At 48.8% G+C, this 20,655-nt stretch overlaps 1 protein-coding gene across 1 annotated transcript; it reads right to left on the bottom strand.

Moving 5' to 3' along the window:
- Positions 1-468: 468 nt before the first annotated feature.
- On the bottom strand, positions 469-18,642 carry DIPK2B (divergent protein kinase domain 2B). Its single transcript, XM_066314093.1, has 5 exons — positions 18,250-18,642; positions 12,962-13,226; positions 5,700-5,873; positions 2,528-2,816; positions 469-1,396 (listed from the first exon to the last, which is right to left on the bottom strand). The coding sequence occupies exons 1-5, from the start codon at positions 18,471-18,473 to the stop codon at positions 1,077-1,079; spliced, it is 1,272 nt and encodes a 423-aa protein (XP_066170190.1). The 5' UTR covers positions 18,474-18,642; the 3' UTR covers positions 469-1,076.
- Between the last annotated feature and the right edge of the window lie 2,013 nt (positions 18,643-20,655).

Below are 20,655 nucleotides of genomic sequence, written 5' to 3' on the forward strand. Positions count from 1 at the left end.
CAAATTTTACCACCCCAAATTTTAAGTGCCTGACTCTCTCCTTTGGGATCTGGCTTACCAATTCCTCCTCTGGAAGGCAAATGGGTGAGGATGGCTGTAGCTCTTGCTGGTCAGAACTCAGATCTCCCCAGCTCTTGGGGGGTGCCCCAGCACATACACTGGAGTATTCAATGTTTGGCAAATCTTGTCAGGCTCAGTGAAAATTAATGTCTCATCCTCTGCCTGTGTTCCTTCTCCTCTTAAGGTATTTTTCCCCATCTGAATGGTTTTGTGCAAATGGTTCCTCCACTTTAGAGAGAATTATGTGGATATATCTGTGGATATATCTGCTGAGCAATTCCATCCCAGAGCTGGGGTTTTTTCTCATCTTAAACCAAAGCTCTGTATTAGTCTCCAATTGCTGTCCATTGATTTGGGAAAGACTAGAAGCAGTTATATTTGGGGATTAGAGAAATTAAGTCTCAATGGAACCTTTGAGCTTTTTAATGCTGTTGATTGTGTCTTTCTGTTCTGTGTGCCACTAAAGTAACAAAATTTAAATATTTTATAAAAGTGAGCTGTGACAGGTGATGGTACAGAACTGATTCGGTTGTTCAGTTTGGGTATGATTAAAAATATTAAAAACAGCCACAGGGAAAATCTTAAATGCTTCCATCCATCCATCCATCCATCCTTCCATCCATCCATTCATCCATCCACCTCATATTATTTATATATCACCTCCATCAGAAAGAGTTTCTTGGCAATAAAGATCCTCTCTCTAGCTGCTTGTGAGCATCCTGCCTTGTTTTTCAACAAATGGCATGGGAAACTCTTCCAAGGCCAAAACATGTGAACAACATTTATTAATCCTGTGGCCCCTTATCAGTCACGACAATTATAAAAAATCCATAGACCATACATCACGCCTGTACCCCATGTAACAAATGCAGCCCTGGGGGATGAATAATAAATCCCACTCTGCTCCCTCCTTCTACAGCACGAACGCAGCGGATTTAGGGCAGCTCTTTTCCAGCTGTTCCTCCTCTCTTCCCGCTCTGGGAAGGGGCTGGCACTGTATCAGGAGGGCTGCTGTGTCAGTATTTGTCACTGTATCTGCAGTCAGGGTAGCGGTAGGCGAAGCGGGAGTCGCAGGAGCGCAGCGGTTTCAGGATGTGCTCCAGCTCCTCCAGCTCACCCAGGCCATGGGCGCAGCGCCGCAGGAAGGCGTCAATCCTCCCCTGCACGTGGGGCTGGAATTTCCCCGCCAGGAGCTTGGGCAGAAGGTCCTGACACACCATGACCAGGCTGTGCTTCTCTCTGATGGAGTCACAGGACACCAACGAGGACTGGCAGTCCACAGTCAGGCAGCTGAAAATGTCTTTATGTTCCTGTTGGCCATCCATTGGCTGGCTCCCTGTTGGGGGACAATTAAACTGTTTGTTGCAAACATAACAGTGAGCTTCTGGACAGTCACAGATATCTACCTCTGTGTTAGCACGGGGTTTTTTACTACCCAAAGGATGTGACCACCTTTCACCAGAAATTACTCAGAGCTGAAGCTGTGTATGAGCCAATTTTCTCACTCCTGAAATATGTATATTTTTCTTAATGACAGAGCTCTGCCTGTCAGAGGAACTGGAGATGAGTCTGTCAAGTCAAGCTGACACAGAAAAAAATAAGAGTTGGAGTACAAATCTAAAATGTGGAGTTCCTACAAAAAACTACCTCAAATATCCAGACCTGTAATTTTTTTCCATGTTAACCAAAATCATTACATTGCAACAACAGCTCATCTGGCTGGAATCAAGTTAACAGTCATAGCTGTTGGGATAAGAAAAGGAAATCCAGTGGAAAATTTTCTGACAGCTGCTTCTGAATATTTGAAACCTACTCAGCTGAATGTGTGAGCTGAGGAAAAACCTTTTGAAAATATGAATATTCAAAATGAAACTGTTAAATTAGTGGAAGAATAGTCTTTGACTAGCTCTACTTGCAGGGGTAGACCAAGGTAACCTGTCAAAAATTAATAGTAACCCTTGTTTTTATGTAAAAGTGACAAAAGAGAGAATTTTTGTTATTATTGTTATAATAAAAATAATTGTTATTAGCCAATGTGATAAATGGACATAAAAAGGGTCTAATCTGATCCAGTATATTAAAAAAAAACCCCAAATTACAAAATTCCTGCTTGCAAATATTGACATTTTTGTGGCAAAAAATTTTAATTTTTTTGGGAAGATTTCAAATGAGAGCATTCAGCACTCCATGCACACTGAAAGCTGCTGCCAGCTACAGCGTGGTCACCAAACCACCGACTGCACAACCGAAACACCCGTCGCCTTCCCAACTCAGAGCCAGGATGGCAGGAGCTGCTGGCAGTAAATCTCCCTGTGAACTTCCCATTATTTAATTTAGTGAGTGCCCTTTGGTTAATTAAAAACAAAACAAAACCCCCAAAAAAGGCAGGAGTAGAGCCCAGGGTAGAAGGGAAAAGATTTGTCTGCCCTCCCGTGACAGATGCGCGGCCACGGCGCCCGCTGAGTACCTTCCTCCTTGTCGATGATGCCCAGCGTGCTGGCATCCCGGATGAACAGATGCCCGTTGCTGAACACGCCGAAGGTGCCAGCGTCCACGTGGGTGAAGTAGAAGAAGTAGTTGAGGTCGTTGGTGGCCATGGAGCCCAGCACGGCCAGGAGCTGCAGGGCCAGGTCCGCGGCCACCTCGGGCGCGGCGCCGAAGAAGTCGCGCAGGGGCCGGGTGCTGGCGCTGACCACCAGGCGCCCGCAGGAGCCCAGGTACCGCGGGAAGGGCCAGCCCTCCACGTCGGGGAAGATCTGTGGGCAAGAGCAGGAATGGGGGGATTGTCCCCTGTGTGGAGTCCCCTGCAGCCCCCCGATATAATAGCCAGAGTCTGGACTTGGCAGGACACCCTATAGAGTCACCTGCCCAGCCTGAGAGAGAGAATTTAGGAGCTGAGCTGGAGTCTAGATCCCAATAAGCCTCTCCGGTGGAAAGGCTGCTTGGGAAACTCAGGCAAAGCAGTCAAGTTCATACATCCACACACACCACGTGAATAGCTCAGATAGGAGAGGGAGAAAGCCTTGACATCAGGCCAGTTCCAGCAGGTTTATTTCCAGGAGCTGAAGGGAAACCCAGAGCCAAGAGGGCAAGACATCTGCTTGTCCCCACTTAAGTATGAGCTTTACCAGCCAATGACCTTGAGGTGTGGGGGCAGAACAAAGGGCAGGAAAGGTCAGTGTCCCATAGGGAAAACAGGGCTGGTCACTGGGTCCCAAAACCAATGGGGACACAGAGGAAAGGAGAAACCAAAGGGCCAGGAGCATTAGGGAGGGGGGAAACCAGGGCCAACCATCATGTACAGAGCACCGTTGGGAAGTTCTCCCTCTCAGGCTGAGCAGGTAACTATGGTCTGTCTTGCCAAGGCCAGACCCTGGATATTATGTTGAGAGGTGCAGAGACTCCAGAGAGAACTATCCAGTGATGCTCTGTACACATGGATTGCCTTCGTTTCCCCCTCCCTAATGCTCCTGGCCTTTTGGTTTCTCCTTTCCTCTGTGTCTCCATTGGTTTTGGGACCCAGTGACAAGTCCTGTTTTCCCTATGGGACACTGACCTTTCCTGCCCTTTGTTCTGCCCCCACACCTCAAGGTCATTGCCTGCTGAGCCTCATACTTAAGCCTGAGACTGGCACATGTTCATTCCTTTTTGCTCTGGGTCTCTCTTCAGCTCCTGGAAATAAACCTGGCTGGAACTGATCAGGTGCAAAGGCCTCCTGCCTCTCCCAGCTGAGCCAGCCACGTGCTGTGTGTGGATGTGTGAGCTTGACTGCTCTTTCCCCAAGCAGCCTTTCCACTGGAGAGGTTTATTGAGTCTAGGCTTCAGCTCCACTCCCAAAAACCATGACACAACACCCCTGCCCTCTGCCCCCACTCTCAGAGTGCCCTTTCTGGCTCCAAGCAGCAAGGTTGTGTTTTAGTTTCTAAGTCAGCCTTGCAACCCTTCCTTGCCCCATTCAGCCCTAGGAGCTGGGAAAGGGACTTACTGCCCCGTCCTGGAGGAGTTAGGATGCTTTTTTTTTTTTTTTTTTTTTTTTTTTTTTTTCTTATGGTCCTTTTCTGTAATAGAGGAAGAATCTGGTATTTCAAGGCTTATTCTGTAAGAGAGACTAACTGGAAAGTCCAAGATGATAATAGTTTTCAGATTCATGAAAATTTTAGCCACAGAACAGCTAATTTTAGGTGTCTTTGATGGGTCCCTCATGAGCAGTGAACAGATGAAGTCACAGCTTGGAGTTGAGGTAGGGCTAAAGCAGTTTCTGCTAATTGGTGAGAACTGCCAGGCTCATTTGTAAGAGACTTTGCAGTCTCAGGGGCAGAAGTGGTGGGTGTTTGCTCCAGTGGAGACACCTGGGCTGGGCTCCCTGCATCCCTGCAGCTCCTGCCAGCAGCACAGTTATCCCAGGTGGAAACCAAACCGTGCTGAGCTATGCCAGCAGAAAGCTTTCTGTCATTTGCATTAAAACTCATCTGTGTCCCCAGCACCTCAGACCCTGCCAAGCCATTATAAACTCATCCAGTTTCATGTTTAAGGTTACTTCTCCCTTCTGCTGTGAAGACATTCTGGGCAACCATGTAAAATCTAGCTTTTTCTCTTTGGCTTATTTTTCTCATCTCTTCAAGTTTTGTTCCCATGTCTTCAGACTGCCACAGCTCCATGTCCCAGTGACCCATAACTGGGGAGGCTGAATGAGCCCCAGGAGCCTCCCAGAACATGAGAACCATTCCCCCTCCCTGAGACCACAGAGAGCCCTGTGAGATGCTGAGTGCAGCAGTGGCCTGGGGCCAGAGATGGATGTTGCTGGCACTGCCACCTTCTCTTCACGGAACCATGAAGGGGTGCAAGAACCAGCAGTGAGGACTAAAGGTGGTGTGAGGAAAGGTGAGGATTCTCCCTTGGAAACATTAGGAAAGAGAGGAGCTGCATGCCAGGCAGGTCAGAAGGGGTCCAGGGGGAAGGTGTGAAGCCTCCCAGATCACCACCTTCAAACCCAGAGTTTTGAAACCCAGAGCCAGTTACCAGTGGTAGGCGAATGGAAAACACAGCACTGGCACAGGGAGCATGGGACATCATACTCTTTCTTTTCCAGAAACAGGCTGTGATTTTTTGTAATGCATTAGCAGTACACACCTAACACTGAAGCACTGGGGATGTGTAAACCCCTGGATTCCACAGTGCTCTAGTGCAATAACACCTCTGGGGCTCCCTATCTCTCCCCAGCCTCACAGGCTGATGCAGGGAACACCTCATGAGTGTGCCTGGCTTCAGCCACCCAACCCCATGGAGGAAACACACTTTTTGAAGGCCAGGGAGCTGGCAAAGGCCAGGGCTGGGACTCCTCTGCACCTGAGGCTGGCACACATCTCATGGGAGGGTTAGCCTGTGGGGGGTTGTGGGGTGGCGTTGATGCCTTTTTTGTTCCTCCCTTCAGCCCACCATTGTTTATGCTTTCAGGCCTGAAAGTTGTCCTTGGTCTTCTGCAGGAAAGGGATTTGTTTTGTCTCCTTACTCTGTGAAGAGAGCTCACTAGCATTTAATATGAGGCTCAGAACTGCACCCCTGGCCGCACAGAATCTGAAAAACAAGAAAGCTGACACTGAAGGCATCAGTGTTCCAAGCTGGGGCAGGGTGGCAGGTACCTGCAAGAGGATGGGGTGTGAGTTCACCGCCAGGGTGTAGAGCAGGCGCAGCTTGTCCCTGTCTGTCAGGTGATCCATGTAGATGCTGCCGGCGTCTGGCACCTCGGCGTAGCGCCGCACGATCCTGTCCAGGAGCCGCTGGGATGGGCAGCGCAGCAGGGGGCTGGGCAGGCCCTGTCAGGGGGGAAAGAGCCACAGAACCACAGATTCAGTAGGCTGGAAGAGACCTCCAAGGTGATCAAGTCCAACGCAACCCTAACCTCAAATAAATCATGGCACCGAGTGCCACATCCAGTCTTTTCTTAAAAGCATCCAGAGATGGTGACTCCACCACCTCCCCAGGCAGACCATTTCAATACTTTATCACCCTTTCTATAAAAAACTTTTTCCTAATATCCAACTTATATTTCCCTTGGCACATTTTAGGACTGTGTCCTCTCCTTCTGTCAGTTGCTGCCTGAAGAAAGAGACCAACCCCACCTGACCACAGCTACCTTCCAGGGAGTTGTAGAGAATGATAAATTCACCTCTGAGTCTCCTTTTCTCCAGGATAAACAACCCCAGCTCCCTCTGTCATTCCTCAGAGGGTTTGTGTTCCTAGCCCCTCACCAGCCTCGTTGCCTCCTCTGGATGCGCTCAAGGGTCTCAACATCCCCCCTAAACTGAGGGGCCAGAACTGGACACAGCACTCAATGTCCATCCTAAACTGAGACACCCAGAGCTGGACACAGCACTCAATGTCCATCCTAAACTGAGGGGGCAGAATTGGACACAGGGAAAACTTGTCAGCGATGTCTAATTCCAGCCTGAGACATGGCAATGTGTTTGGATCATGCAGGGAGTGTACACGCTCCTCTGTGCCCTGCCCACTGTGCCTCCATGTGCTGCAGCACAGCTCTGAGGATAATGGGCACGCAATAATCCCACCCTTCCGAGGAAAAGACCTGTGTCATCCCAAAATGCCATTTCCCAACTCAGGGTTCAAGAGTGGCCCCCGTTCCTGGGCACTGCAAACTTCATGTTCCCCTGGCTGCACAGCACCACATCTTTCCACACCACAGGACTCTTCCCTCTGCCTGGGTTTTCAGCCCTGGCATTCCTGGAGGAGGCCCTCCAGTTGTTACAGCAGTGAGTCACTTCCCTCATTAAATAATCTTCTGATCACTTCGTTATTTGCTTAACCTGAGAGCAGCTTTCTTGGAAATACTACTTGCTAAGGTCAGTAAACACACTTTAAAAATGTAAATAAACATTGTGTGTGAGTATAAGCACAGGATATGTTTTCTCTCTGATAAACTCATGCATTAACTATCAAAACCAAATAGCCTGTGTGTATTTTTTGTAAATACAAGCAGCAAATAGAGAACCGTTGGGCTAATGGAGTCAATTTTCACTGCATTCCACCCTTCAGATCTGGAGGTTTGGCTCGTAAAATTGCATGAGCAATCTATGGCTGGCATAAATGGCATCGAGAATTATACCCTCATAGTCAAAAAAGGAATTTTTTAATTCTTCAGTTAGTCTTCCTTAACAGCCAAGGAGAGTTTATATATGGAGAGTTGTCCACAGTGGCACAGAACTGCCCTGCCATGCCTCTGTTGGGGAAGGGAATCAGGTGTTTTTAAACCTCTTTATTATAAACAACCCCAGCAGCCAAATTTACTTTTTTTGGGGTTTTTTTTGTAATTTGATGGCTGGGAGATGTGCTTTGGAGGAAAGGGAGGTGGAGCTCCCGTTGCTCCCTGCCATCCCTCACGCTGAGAACAAAGATGTGACGCAGCATCTCCCCAGGTCAGCTGGTGACTCTGAGGTAGCTCCTGCTCAGCCCCTCCTGTGCGAGCTGTTCATTTGGCATGAAACACTGCATCGCCCAGCCGTGACAAAGAGATAAAGAACCATGGAAAGACACTTTCCCAGTTGGAGGAGGAAAGAGGGAACTGGATGTCCCATGTCTCTTCCTCTCCATCCCTGTTGGCCCTGGTGGATTCCAACCTTCCTCGGCCATCAGTTGCACAAAACAAGTCCAAAATGCTAATAGCTTGAAAACTACCTGAAAAACTCAACCACAACTGAAACCTTTCTTTCCAAAATAATAAAAACATTCGTCAAAAAATAATTCCACTCAGTTCCTGTTGCAAGCCTTCATACACTCCTCTCCTCTGGTGTAGCCTTATCAGGAAAATATATTCTCAATTATTGTCTTAAACCATAGAAGGGGTGCAGGGGGAGGGATGGTTATGGATTTCTGTCTTGCAGTACTTGCAGGAATATTGTGGCTGGCTCTGTCACTTTCCCTGTGGAGGAGAAATGATGAAAAAATGAGCAGAACAGAGCTGTGTTAAGCAAGAGATAAACGGTGGAGAAAGTCTCTTGCAGCTCCGTGTGTATGCAAATATTTGCAGCCAAAGTTAGAAAGCTTTGCTACTTCCGGGAGTCTGCAATGCAAGAGCTGAGACCCCAAAGAGTACACAATAGGAACATAAATCACAGCAGCAGGGAAGGCATGGATGGTGTGATTAGGGTTTTTCTGAGGTCAGAGCTCATGCTCTTAACAAAAATGTGGGCACACGCTGCCTGTGGTGCTCATGGCTGCTGGATTCCTGAGGAACTCTTCAGGCACATCAGCAGAGGAGCAGGGCTGGGTGCTGCCACTTTTGCATCAAGCATTGGTGCAGCTTTTTACAGTTTAATGATGCCCTGACCCACAAAAACTGGGCAATGGGGCCTTTTGATTTCAGCAGAGACTGTAAAGAGCATAAAGCTCAGCAGCAACTGCTTGGTTGTTTCAGTGGAGAGGGGTCTCACCTTCCTGCAGACTGATGGAAACATCTCTGCAGCAGAAAAGGAGTTGTAAAACTGTCAGACAAAAACCGTCAATGGAAGAAAAATTGAAGAACACATACTCAAAACACTGGAGATACAGATTTATCCGAGAATATCTAAAGTCCTTTGCAGTGACTTATCACTCCAGAGAATAAGAACTCACAGATAGCCTGATGTATTGTTTGTGACTGACATGGAAAGATTCTTATTTACCTCAATTAAATACCCACATTTCTAGATCTGATAATGAGTAGTTCCTGCAAAGCCTGCCTGCACTCAGCTGTGAGATTTTAACCCCTGTTACACAGTACAGGATGCATTTTAAACTCCATGAGTTCATTCATACACATATGTCATGGAGACACACCCAGAATTCACTTGGATGTAACGACAACTTGTGGAAAGACACCTTCTTTCACAGAATTCACAGAATTCACAGGATGACAGAATGGCTAGGTTGGAAGAGACCTTCAAGATCATTGGGTCCAACCCATGTCCTGACACCTCAACTAAACCATGGCACTGAGTGCCATATCCAGTCTTTTTTTAAACACAGTCTTTTTTTTGCCCTGTTTTCTTTTCAGTCAGACCAAAGAGGGATGGCCCAGACCAGGAGCACAGTTGCCTCCTGCCCCATGAGACACTACCTGGGTCTAGCTTCACCAAACTACCAGGTTTAGGATGGATTCCAGGAGGAAACTCTTGGATGCAGGTATCAAAGCACCTACAGCTCCTGGTGATGTGAATCCAGGGGTTTCCTTAACTCCCAGAAGAAAGAAGGTAAGAATGCCCTGAGAAACTCATCCTCACTGCCAGCAGGTTTATGGAAGCCCCTGATGATGAGGTACTGGGTCAAAGAGCTGGCAGGTCCAGGAAGTGACTCTGGGAGCCCCACAGTGCTCATCCTTCCCTAGGATGGACAACTGGACATCTGAGTGAGCTGCTGCCCCTGTGCAGCAAGAAGAGATGTGACATGGACTCAGAGACCACATAACCAGGGTGCTGGTGCATCTGCTGTGGGCAGGACGAGGTGCTGGTCAGCAGCTGCTGGTCAGGAGTTGCTGGTCAGCAATGGTTGGTCAGCAGCTGCTGGTCAGCAGGTGCTGGTCAGTAGTCTCAAAGAGTCCACCCTAGAGAGAGGGTCTGCAAATGCTGGGTTTTCACCTTGGTACTGCTTTCCTCTGTCTGCCTTCAGTGTTTTCCAGGCTGTGCTTTGTAGGCAGGGCTGTAAATTTTCCCTGGGGGTGATCTGTGCTGAAACCAACGTGCTTTGTTGCCCCTCCAGCAGGAAAGAACCCAGAGTGGTTTGAGGTGATGAGCTCCTGGGCAAAGCAGCAGGTGCAGGCTGAGCCCCAGCTAAATCCTGCTCATCTCTGAGGCAGGCTGGATTTTAAGACTGAAGATTTTGCTGCATCCAATAAAGATTTTCATTGTGGCTGGTGAAATAATCGCTGTGGCAGGCGGCTCAGCTGATGGCTGGGTCAGGCAGGGCAGGCAGCGTAAAGTGGAAAAACATTACTTCATGGTCTGTCATTTTGATTCAAGCACGTTGTGGTTTGTCGTACTGCTCTGTCTATCAGACAAAATTACCTGGGCCCATTAGCTTTCCTCTGTGCTGCTATACAGGATAAACTGCAGGGAAGGGAGAACAAGCACTGCTGTGTGACTGCAGCCCTGTGAAACAGGCTGGACATCGTGGCAGGCCTTGGGAGAGGTGTTCTGCTAACACCTCTGAAAAGAGGGAGAGCAGGAAAATAGAGCCATGAGAGCAGTTCTGCAGGTAAGTATTTGCAGAGACACATGGTACCCCCCAAATCCCCTCTGCAGTGGCTCGTGCTGGGTTACCAACATATGTCTGCACAGCAAACACTGCAGAGGGGCTGGTTTCCAGAGGGAGGAGGGCAGTGGGATGGCCAGGGAGGAAGGGGATCCCCATCTCTGTGGGGCTGGATGGAATGGGGAGGTCAGACTGTAAGCTGTGGTGGCCCACACAGTGGGGTTGGGATGGGGTTTCACACCGACTCACACACACAGTATGACTGAAATGTGCTTGCCACTGGCTGTTTTCAGTTAAGATCCCTTTGAGACCAGAAGCCATTTTGCAGAACACACTCCTGATCTTAAAAAGTGATTGCTGCTGAAATATGGTGGTGAGGAAGTAGGTCCCAAGGTCTCCGGGTCCACTGTTTTTGTGTATTCAAAGCTATATGCTGTTAGAAGGGATTTAAATTCCAATTTTTGTTTCTCTGATTGATTTACAGAACCAAAAGACCATAAAAACATGAGCAGGGCAATCCTGAGGCTGATGTGCAAAGGTCTGGGCCTCCCTGCAGCCTTGCATGCCCTTTCCAACTAAAAAGCTGCAGGGGTTGAAGAAATGTCCCAGGGAGTTTGTCACTGGGCATGACCCCCCAGGCTGGCCCTGAGCTCACTTCAGAGCAGCCCTGGAGCTGGCGTCAGCTCAGCTTCCCACTGCTGCTGCACAGGGAAATTCCTGGGAGAAACTGGATAGGTGCAAAGCCAGTGTGCCCCAGCCAGGGTCTCTGCTGGTGCTGTGTGTGCACATGTGCATCCATATATGTGTGTGTGCCTGTGTGTGCAGCCCAGCCAGCTCAGCCGGCATTTCAGACTCCGAGAGGACAGGGTAGGGAAAACTGTAGCACATGAAGAGCCTTTTAAGGAGAAGGATTTGGGCTCAGCTGATGATTTAGCTTTGCAGCAGGTCTGAGATACCACAGAGCCACATTTCTCCAGTTACTTTTTCACCCAGCTCAGCAAATGGAAGCTTTAAGGTCTCGATTCCTTCTCTTTACCTCAGCACTGCTGGGTGGGCAGCATAGCTTGGCACAAACACCTGGGACAGTCCAGCAAGGCTGGAGGACCTGGCAGCCCAACTCTCCCTCCTGCAGGTCCCTGCAGTGCTGCTGGGGGGACAGTGGTGGCCAGCAGGGGCCTGGGGAGCTGCTGCCTGCCAGCCTAAGGAGTTGTCCCTGCTCACAAGCTCAGGTGAGGGATGCTCTGAGTGGAAGTGATGCACCATTCCCTCTCTCTAGTGCCTCTCCCCAGGCTACTAAATGAAGTACAGAGTAGCTTTGCTCCAAAAATCTTTTCCCTGTCAGTCATGTGCCACCTGGAAGGGTACTGACTTCAGGGTGATCTGCTGTGCTGGACTGTCAGTGGTTTGGGGGAGTCCTTTTTGGTGCAGCCCAGGCAGAACCCCAGTGTATCCCTCCCTCTCTCTCCTCAGGTGTGCTGCTCCACAGAATAACAGAGGAGGAACTAAAAGCATAGCTTTAGCACTCACCAAAGCTGAGTGGATGCAGCGAGCAGCTGCCTACATAGAAATATAAATGAAGTCACTTTTAAACAGTCACTTCCCTCTTGGAATGGGAAGAAGTTCTGAAATGATCCTTCTTTGTCTCTCAGGGTCAGCATATATCCAACCCCCACCCTGGCCCCTGCCCCTTTCCAGTGGTCATTGCAAACTTTTGCTGTTGTTTGGGTAGGGTTAGGGTGATGCCCTGTGTGTAGCAGCCCATCTACCTGGTGGTGGTGACCTGCACTCACCGTGCTCCTGTCCTGGCTTCACCTGTGACACCCCAGGACTGTGGGAGAAAGGGCAGTGTGCTTTTTTGTGCCTGAGGTCATTTGCTATGGATGGCAGGAGAGTGAGTAATCGAGGCCTTGGCTCTGACTGCCCATGTCCCTCATCGTGCCAGCTACAAGCAAGAGAGACCCACACTGACTTGGCCCCTGGCCCAAAGCAAAATCACTTTCAAGGAACTGGCTGGCCTTTTGGGTACAACTTTATGATCAAAAAAACCCCCTACACCCTGTTATGCTGAGACATGATGGAAAACTAGGCAAAAAAATGGCAGCAGTCACCCCACTGGAGCTGTTACCACGTCAGTGTGCAAAGCCTGTAGTTATCTTCCTGCCTGAAGCCACCTGGTGCTATGGTTTTCCACAGGACCTTATCTTCAACCTGCACAAGGAGCCAGGAGCTGGGGCCAAGCCCATCCCAGCCCTGGACAGGCTGTGCCATGGCATGTGTTTAGGAAAAGACCAGATGTGGCACTTGGTGCCATGGTTTAGTTGAGGTTAGGGTTGGGCTGGACTTGATCTCAGAGGTCTCTTCCAACCTAATGATTCTGATTCTGATTCTGATTCTGATTCTGATTAACTGTGTCTGGGAGGGCTTGGCCTTCACCCGTGGCACTTTTCTTCCCATCAGGGCACCATTTTGCCTCTCCCCTTTGGCACGTGGGCTTGGCTGGGGGCACACAAGGCTGCCCCATCTCCACCCACGGGGCAGGATGACCCAATCCCACCCTCCAACCAGCAAGATGACGCCACATCCCCACGAGGCCCTTCCCACACCCCTAAACCACGTGGGCCCCGAGAGAGGAGCAATGGCACCACAACCACAGCACACAGACCTGGACCAGGTCGGGCGTGAGGCGTTTGGCCCTCAGCCACTTCTGGAAGCGCTGGGTGCGGCGCAGGGCTCTCTCCAGGCTGCAGGTCTTGGTCTTGAGCAGGGAGGTGCAGATGTGCTTGTCAGCCCTGTCGTGCTGGTACTTGGAGGTCAGCCGGGTGATGTCCACCAGCCGCCAGCTCTTGGCGTCGTCGGTGTAGTTGCCCGAGTAGCTGAGCAGGGAGCTGGGGGGCAGCTTTAAATGAGAAGAAAGCCAGGTGTCAAACCTGCCAAACCAAAACGAGAGCCCCAGGGAGAGCGGGTTAAAAAGCCACAGGGAGACCCGCGCAGCGCCCGCCCCGCCGAGCTCCTGCAGGCCTCCTGCCATTCCTGGAAAAGGACAAGTCACCCTAGTGGGGTGGCCCCAGATACTGGGGTGAGGTGAGCAGGCCAAAACCATCATCTGAGGAAATGTGCTTTGGTAAAAAAGTCCTTCTTTGCTTCCCATTAGTACCGTCCCTGGTCATGAATGCTCCCATGGAGTGGAGAGTAAAACACCCGAACGGGTTCTTTTGGATAGAGGGAGATAGGAGAGGGAGATGGTTACAAGGTTTTTGTTCATAAAGAATTCCTGCTGGTTTAATATTTTCCTGTTTCTAGAGAAAGGGTCCCAAAAAAGGAGTACTTGACACTTTAAAGGACCCTTCTAATATTAAAAACTCCTGACAACAAATGTATTTGGGAATATCAAAATGACCTCATTGGAAGTGGTGGCTTTTGTCCATGTAGGGGTCTACCTGTCTCCCCAGCATCCCTGACTGTATTTCAGCAGCCGGGATGAGTGACCTCCCTGACAGCAGCAGGGTTTGGGGTGTGATGAGGGGACAGGGTGTGTGTGCCCTGGGCGTGCAGAGCCTCTGTAGCCATGGAGATCTTGCACTAATTTGCTCCCCCTACACAGGCACAGGAGGGGAGCATATGGGCTGGGTAATTAGGTAATTTTTTTTTTGTTTCAGCAGCCCCCTCAGCCCTGCCCACACGCACACGCCGGAGCTGGGGAGCACGGAGCCTGTTCTGGGAGGGTGTCTGTAACCTGCTCTTGGAAAATGGCCCAGCTCTGACCTTTGGCTTGGCCAACATCCTGCCCTCGCTGCCTCTGAACCCTCCTGCCCTGAGCTCCTTGTCCGAGTGCATAGGAAAGCACGTCCTAATTCAATCTCGCCATAAATTAAAGCCGGTAGCTCAGAAGTGAAACAGGAGAGGCAAGAGGTTCCCTGCAGGATTAGCCTAGCTGGAGTTTCAGACAGCTTACGAGATATTTAACAAATCTGAAAGCTGAAGCTGGTCTTTCCTTTCGAATTCCATTTGGGTAATTGGCGCAGAGAAATTTGGGGAGGATTAATTTTCTACGATTTCAGGCAAATAACTGACTCAGTGACACGAGCCACCATCTGCAATCAGAGACTGATCAGATGATCCCTCCTGAAGGCAGCACCCCACTCCCTTTCCCCACCACACACCCTGCTCAGCTGAGCTCTGCGCCAGGCACAGGTGCCCAAGGCGGGTGAAACACTGGTGCTTCCCCTGCTTTGGCTTTCAACTCCTGCCATGTGCCTCCTTCCAAAAATTTACCATGAAGTCTGACCAGAAGTGGGGGAGCATTGTGTGAACCATTTCAGTGGTTTGAGTGTTTTGCCCTGTATGAAATTGAAGATTCTCTACAATTAATGCACCTGACATGATAATAAACACTTTGTTTGGGTTTGGGATTTTTGTTTTTGCGGGTTGGTTTGTTTTTTGTTTTTTTTTTTTTTTTTTTTTTTGTTTTTTTTTTTTTTTTTGGTCTGGTTTTGAGAGAGGATTAAAGAAAAGAGAATAATTGCTGCTCCTCACTGTGATTGTTGTGCATCAGAACTCCTCCCAGTGCCTAATCTGCAAAGCGGGCACAGCGTGCCAGGCACGTACTGGGAAGAGATGGCTCTGGGCTGGGTTTTTCTTTTTCTTTCTTTCTTTCTTTTCTTTCTTTCTTTCTTTCTTTCTTTCTTTCTTTCTTTCTTTCTTTCTTTCTTTCTTTCTTTCTTTCTTTCTTTCTTTCTTTCTTTCTTTCTTTCTTTCTTTCTTTCTTTCTTTCTTTCTTTCTCTCTCTTTCTTTCTCTCTTTCTTTCCTTCTCTCTTTCTCTTTCTCTCTTTCTCTCTCTCTCTCTTTCTCTCTCTCTCTCTTTCTCTCTCTCTCTCTCTCTCTCTTTCTCTCTTTTTCTCTCTCTTTCTCACTTTCTCTCTCTCTCTTTTTCTCTCTTTCTCTCTCTCTCTTTCTCACAAATTTGCCTTGTGACTTGACCCAGGGCTGTGTGTTCAGGGGAGCTCATATCAGGCAGAGAGCAGGAAAGTGCTGCCTCCCGCATGCAAGCAACACACGGCTGTGTGAAATCCAGGGCTGAGTGTTCATTTGAGGCAGGATGGAGTGATTCCCACTGCAGACCTCTGTAGGGAGAGCCACCCTGGCCTGGGAACCTGGCATGGGCTGCAGCAAGTCTGTATTTGGCATCATTTCTGGGCAGCAGAGCGCTGGCCTGGCACATTTGCTGGATACTTTCAAGATTCATCATCACCACGTTGTGCTGTAACAACTCCCTCTCGTACAGAGCTTTTTAGCCAAGGGCCTGAAAATGCTCTAAGACCTTCGGTAAGATCTATGTGAGTTAGTGAGTCACAGATTACAGATTTTTTAGATCAACCCAGAACTAAAAGCTGAAGAACCCCAAACTTGTTTTGCATTCTTTATTTTCTTGAATGAAATACTTTGTTTCAGCCAAAATAATTTTCCTTGCATTTGGAATTTCATAATTTTTTTTAAAATTAAGTAAGTTAAGTCTTAAAAAAAAATTACCCTATAATCCCCCATCTAATTGAAGCATTCCAGCATTTTCAGCCTTCTTTCCCATTATTTTTGGACAAGGCTCAGGATCAGCACTGGCACAAATCTTTGAATAGTTTTGGTCAGCTCAGTTCTGCGGTGCCTTGAAAATCTAACATTTTACAAAAACTTTCACTGCACTCTGCTCTCAGTACAGTTGGTAGACAGGCTTGGTATTCTCATTTACAGATGGATAAAGTTGGGCAAAGATAAGGGAAGTATAGAACATTAAAACACAAGATGAGTCACCAGCCGTTCTGGGAACAAAACCCACATCTCCTCACTGTGAATGCATGTCAGAGCTCCCAGAAACGAAGGAGAATTAACGAAGCATGTTCTAATGTGAATTAACACAGAGAAACCCAAGTGCCATCCACCTCTGTGAACATGTGAAAAGGTACATGAGGGTGGATCAAAGAGCGTAAGCACCACTGAAATTTCCCTAGTTTAAGCTCCCACTTGCCAAAAAATAATCCCAGTTTTTCAAGAAATCAAGTGGGAGAACAAGTTTTACCCATGCAAAGGAAACCCTGAACCTGAGTGACTGCTCAGGAGAAGATTTTTAAGTTCCCCTTTCCGAAGCACTCAGTGCAGAACTTCACATTATCACTTATCTGTGGGAAGGCAGCTGCAGGCTGGTGGGAGAGAAAAAGAAGTGTCTGGCTTGGGGAGCCCCTCTGTCTCCCCTGAGGCAGAAGAATTGTGCTCCCACACGTCTGTGGCTCTGCACTCCTGGACCCCAGTAGGAGTGGATGCCTGCACCCCATTCCCGCTGTCCCCTGGAGGGAATCCAGCGTGGGGCCCTCCTGCCTGGGCTCACGTAGCACCTCTCTCCCACAGCCAGTGCACTCTGCAGATGGAACCCCACGGCCAGAGGCACTTCTGATGTTTTTGGCAGGGCTGAGGGAACCTGCGTGGCTCCAGACTCCCCACTGGCCAGGTGGGAGTAACCAAAAGGGAGCTGCTTTGTACCTGGCAGCAGGTCCCTAAAAACCCTGCACAGGTGAGTGGTGAAGGGGCCGGAGCAGACTGGGGCAGGGGGCAGGAGCCAGCATTTATCCTGCTGCAGGGAATGAAATGCAGGGCAGACCCTGCCCTGAATGCACCCCTGGCCCCTGCAGACCCACTGCAGCCCCTCAGCCAGCTGAACATCCTGGGCTGATTGCAAATCCATGCTGCATTTTGGGACAGGAATCCAGGCTGGGCTGGGAGAAACTCAGCCCTGTGCACCTCACTTACTGCTCACTCTGGCACTGTGGACATTAGAAATCCTGTGACAAAAAAGTGACAAGGACTGGGACCCTCAATGTGCAACAGCAAGGAGTGCTCTGGCTCAGCATAGCCACGAGCTGCCTTTTCAGCAGCAGTGGAAGGATGGATGTCTGGTATTCCGAGTCCATCCCAGACAAACCATTATGGTTTTACTATGCCACGTTTTATAGGATAGTTTAAGATAAAAATGGTGATTTGTCTAATACTATGCTACTTACATTATAGCATTAAAAATACAATTTTACTATAATAATTTCTTCTCCCCCAGGCTTTTATATCTATAAAAGAAAGTGCATATGGCTCTATAAATCATATCAGACCCAATAAACCCTTCCTCTGCCAAGCACTGCCTTTAACTTTCTCCTCAATTACAAGCAGCAACATTTTCCCTGCTGTCATCAGATACGCTCTGCTTTTGAGCCTAAAAATGATTGGATTGGTCTGATGACCACTTGGACAGTGTGTGCCTCATCAGCAGCGAGGCAGACGCAATTTCTGCCTTCAAGTTCTCACACAAATCTCCCCAAAACACACCAGCAGTTTAGCTGCGTGCTCTTTTCAGGCGTGTGGGTAACCTCATGTGCAGAAGTCCTCATGCCTCAGGCAGGTTTAGATCCCTTTTGATCTTAGTTAAAACGCACGTGAAATTCTGCACATTCACGTTGTTGCACCTGGTACAAAATTATACAGCATGTTTATGCATTTGGTAGTTAATATACTCTGTTGGGAGCCTGCAAAGCTAAACCCTTTTTGCCTTTAGTCAATTGCTCACAATAAAATATTTCCAGTAAATCTAAACAAGCTGATTTCTTCCTTCCCCCTTCCCTTCCCCCATTGCTGCCTTGAATTTTTTCAGAGCCACTTTCTAGGCAGAAATTTGTGCCTTTTACTCCTGCTTTCAAGTTATAGTTCAGGGCTGAAGTCTGATCATGTTTGCATGATTTAAAAGAAAAGAGACAAAGCATCAGCTTACAGGCACTAATTAAAACACCAAGCACTGTAATGGCAACTGGGTGCTAAGTTGCTCTCCGAATTGTTGTCATGAAAGTACTTGGAAATTCTAACAGGCAACTTTCAAATTACTACACAGAACACTTTAAAAATTACTCTGCTGAGTTTCTGACCTTATCTCCTCTTTAAAGAACTTCTTGCATATGGATGTCCCAATGCAGGCGTTGCATTTATCAAGTCCCAGGAAAGTCCGGCCAAAACTGTAGCTGGGTTTGACGTGGGGCACAGACGGAGAAGCTGCTGCTGCTGAGGAAGGGTCACAGCCCACAGCCAAGACCAGGAGCAGCATCAATGCATCTGCAACTCTGGAGCAAAGGTAGCATATCCAGCGCCCCATCTACAGTAGTGGAGAGCTTTGGTTTTTTTCTCAAGCTGTCCCTCTCTAGGATTTCGGTCTCTTTTGGATGACTTCAGCCTGCAGTGGTGAGCCCCGAAACACAGCAAGACACTCTGGGTGCAGGAGACACTGCTGCAGTCCCCATCCTGCCAGCTGGTCACTGGCTCTATTGGCTTGAGATTTGGGTGGGAAAGCTCTGCTGTAGGGTGGGGAGAAGGAAATACATGGAGGATGCAGATAACTTGGGTTGCTATGGTTATCTTTCCTTTCCTTGTTGCAGCTGCTTTGGCCCCTGCTGACCCTCCCATCAGCAGACTTGGAAAACAGCACGAAGAAGTGCTCATCTGCTCTTGGTGCAGACAAATGAAGGATATCCTGTCGCTGGAGAAAAGGGCACATGTGGGACACTTAGTAAAAAAACAAACCTGATTTGGTAGGAGTAGTAGCGTGGCAGAAATGCACATTTTACCCAAAGCCAGACCTTTGGTGTTGCTTTACTCCTGGAGATTTGTGATGGTGCATGACACGACTTCTCAGGTGCTGCCTTGGCTCAGTTTGCCCTTCTCATAAAAGCACTGGGAAGGCTGTCAGGTGGAATCATCACTGTTCTGTTTCTTGAAAAGAGCACTGTTTAGCAGTGATTGCACCACAGTGTTTCGTGCCACAGAAAGCAGGATAGCCTGCAGCTTTCCCAAAACTCCCAGCTGACAGAGCAGCCTGACCTCTACGACCCTCTTGGAAAATGAGGTCTTCAGCAAGACTTGTGCACTTTGGAATGTCTTTTCTTGGTGGTCCTGGCACTGGAAAGAAGCTAGAGAAAGGGATGGGGGTGAACTCAGGAGAACGTCAGAGGTTTCAAATAGACTTGGAGGTGACTGTGATCACACCAAAAGCTGTTCTTGTTAGGACCTAGACTTGGAAGTTATGGAAACTGGTAGCTACCCATCCTGACCTGGGCGCTGGGCACAGGACAATGCCAGGAGATCTGGCAGGCTGATGCCCAGGGTCAGGAAAGCACACCTTGAAGGAGCAAGTGATACTCTGGCTGCAGGCAGCACATGTTGCCGTGGTGGCACTGGGCTGAGCACTGTCCCCAGCTGTCGTGTTTTCATTGACACAGGGGACTCTCCTGGGCCATATCTCACCATGGGAGCAGTGAGGAGCAGACTGAGGCTTTGGAGACTTCTTATCTCCCCAGCTGGACTACTCACACCAAGTGGCCAAGCCATTTCCTAGCACATTTTTAGTGGAAGAAAAGGTGCACTGTAGCCATCCTTTATTATCCCCTCTGGCATTTAACCTGATGAGACTAAGGGATCTGAGACCCACAGGGGTGTGTGTTGGGCTCTGTGGTTCCCCCTCACTCTCTGAAGGGCTGCTGGGTGATCCTAACAGGACAAGGCAACTATTTAAAGCATAGAGACTCATTAGTTGTGGCATTTGGGAGACCCAGGGTCTCTCCTTGGCTCCACACCCTCATGTGAGGTTGCTTCACCTCCTGGTGCATCCCTATGCACAACACGGAGATGGTGACATTTAGGGTTTGCCTAGAGGGTACAGCACGACAGAGGAGGATAATGAGCCCTGCTGAGAAGAAAGGGGGATATAATGAGCCCTGCAGAAGCTGCAAAGCAGAGGGGCTGGGCAATACTAATACACCAGCAAGTGCATTGAGCGCACAAATCTGCATTGAGCCATCAGAGCATTTGGCCTAATGCTCCAACATAAAGCTCTTTGAAATATGCTGGTGGACACAGACAGAACCAGAGCTAAACAAATACTAGCTGTGTCCCACTTCCAGAAGTTTATCCCTGGCCTTTTCTATTGTTGGTACATTGCTCCTCTCCCCTCTGCAGGAATCAGCCCTGCCCACTGTTTCCTGCCAGTAGCTCTGCAAATTTGGCCATGCCCACATTGTTCCCTGCCCGGCTCTTCCCTGGATGGTACCAAAATTACACACCAGCAATCTGTCTTCATCTTCATTATGTAATACATAAACCATGTATCCTTCAGTTTCTTCACTAATTCAGTTGCCTTCCTTCTGTCTTCAGTCCTCTGTTGTAATTTTAAGGGCAGACACACCCAGGTTCCCATGGTGTCCCATCTTGTGCTGCCCCACAGAAAAGGGAGGGCTTCAGCCTCTGGGGGTGGTAACTGAGCCTTTCTCATGGCAAACCCCGGG

This window comes from Sylvia atricapilla, chromosome 2 (genome assembly GCF_009819655.1).
Source record: "Sylvia atricapilla isolate bSylAtr1 chromosome 2, bSylAtr1.pri, whole genome shotgun sequence".
Taxonomy (NCBI): Eukaryota; Metazoa; Chordata; class Aves; order Passeriformes; family Sylviidae; genus Sylvia; species Sylvia atricapilla.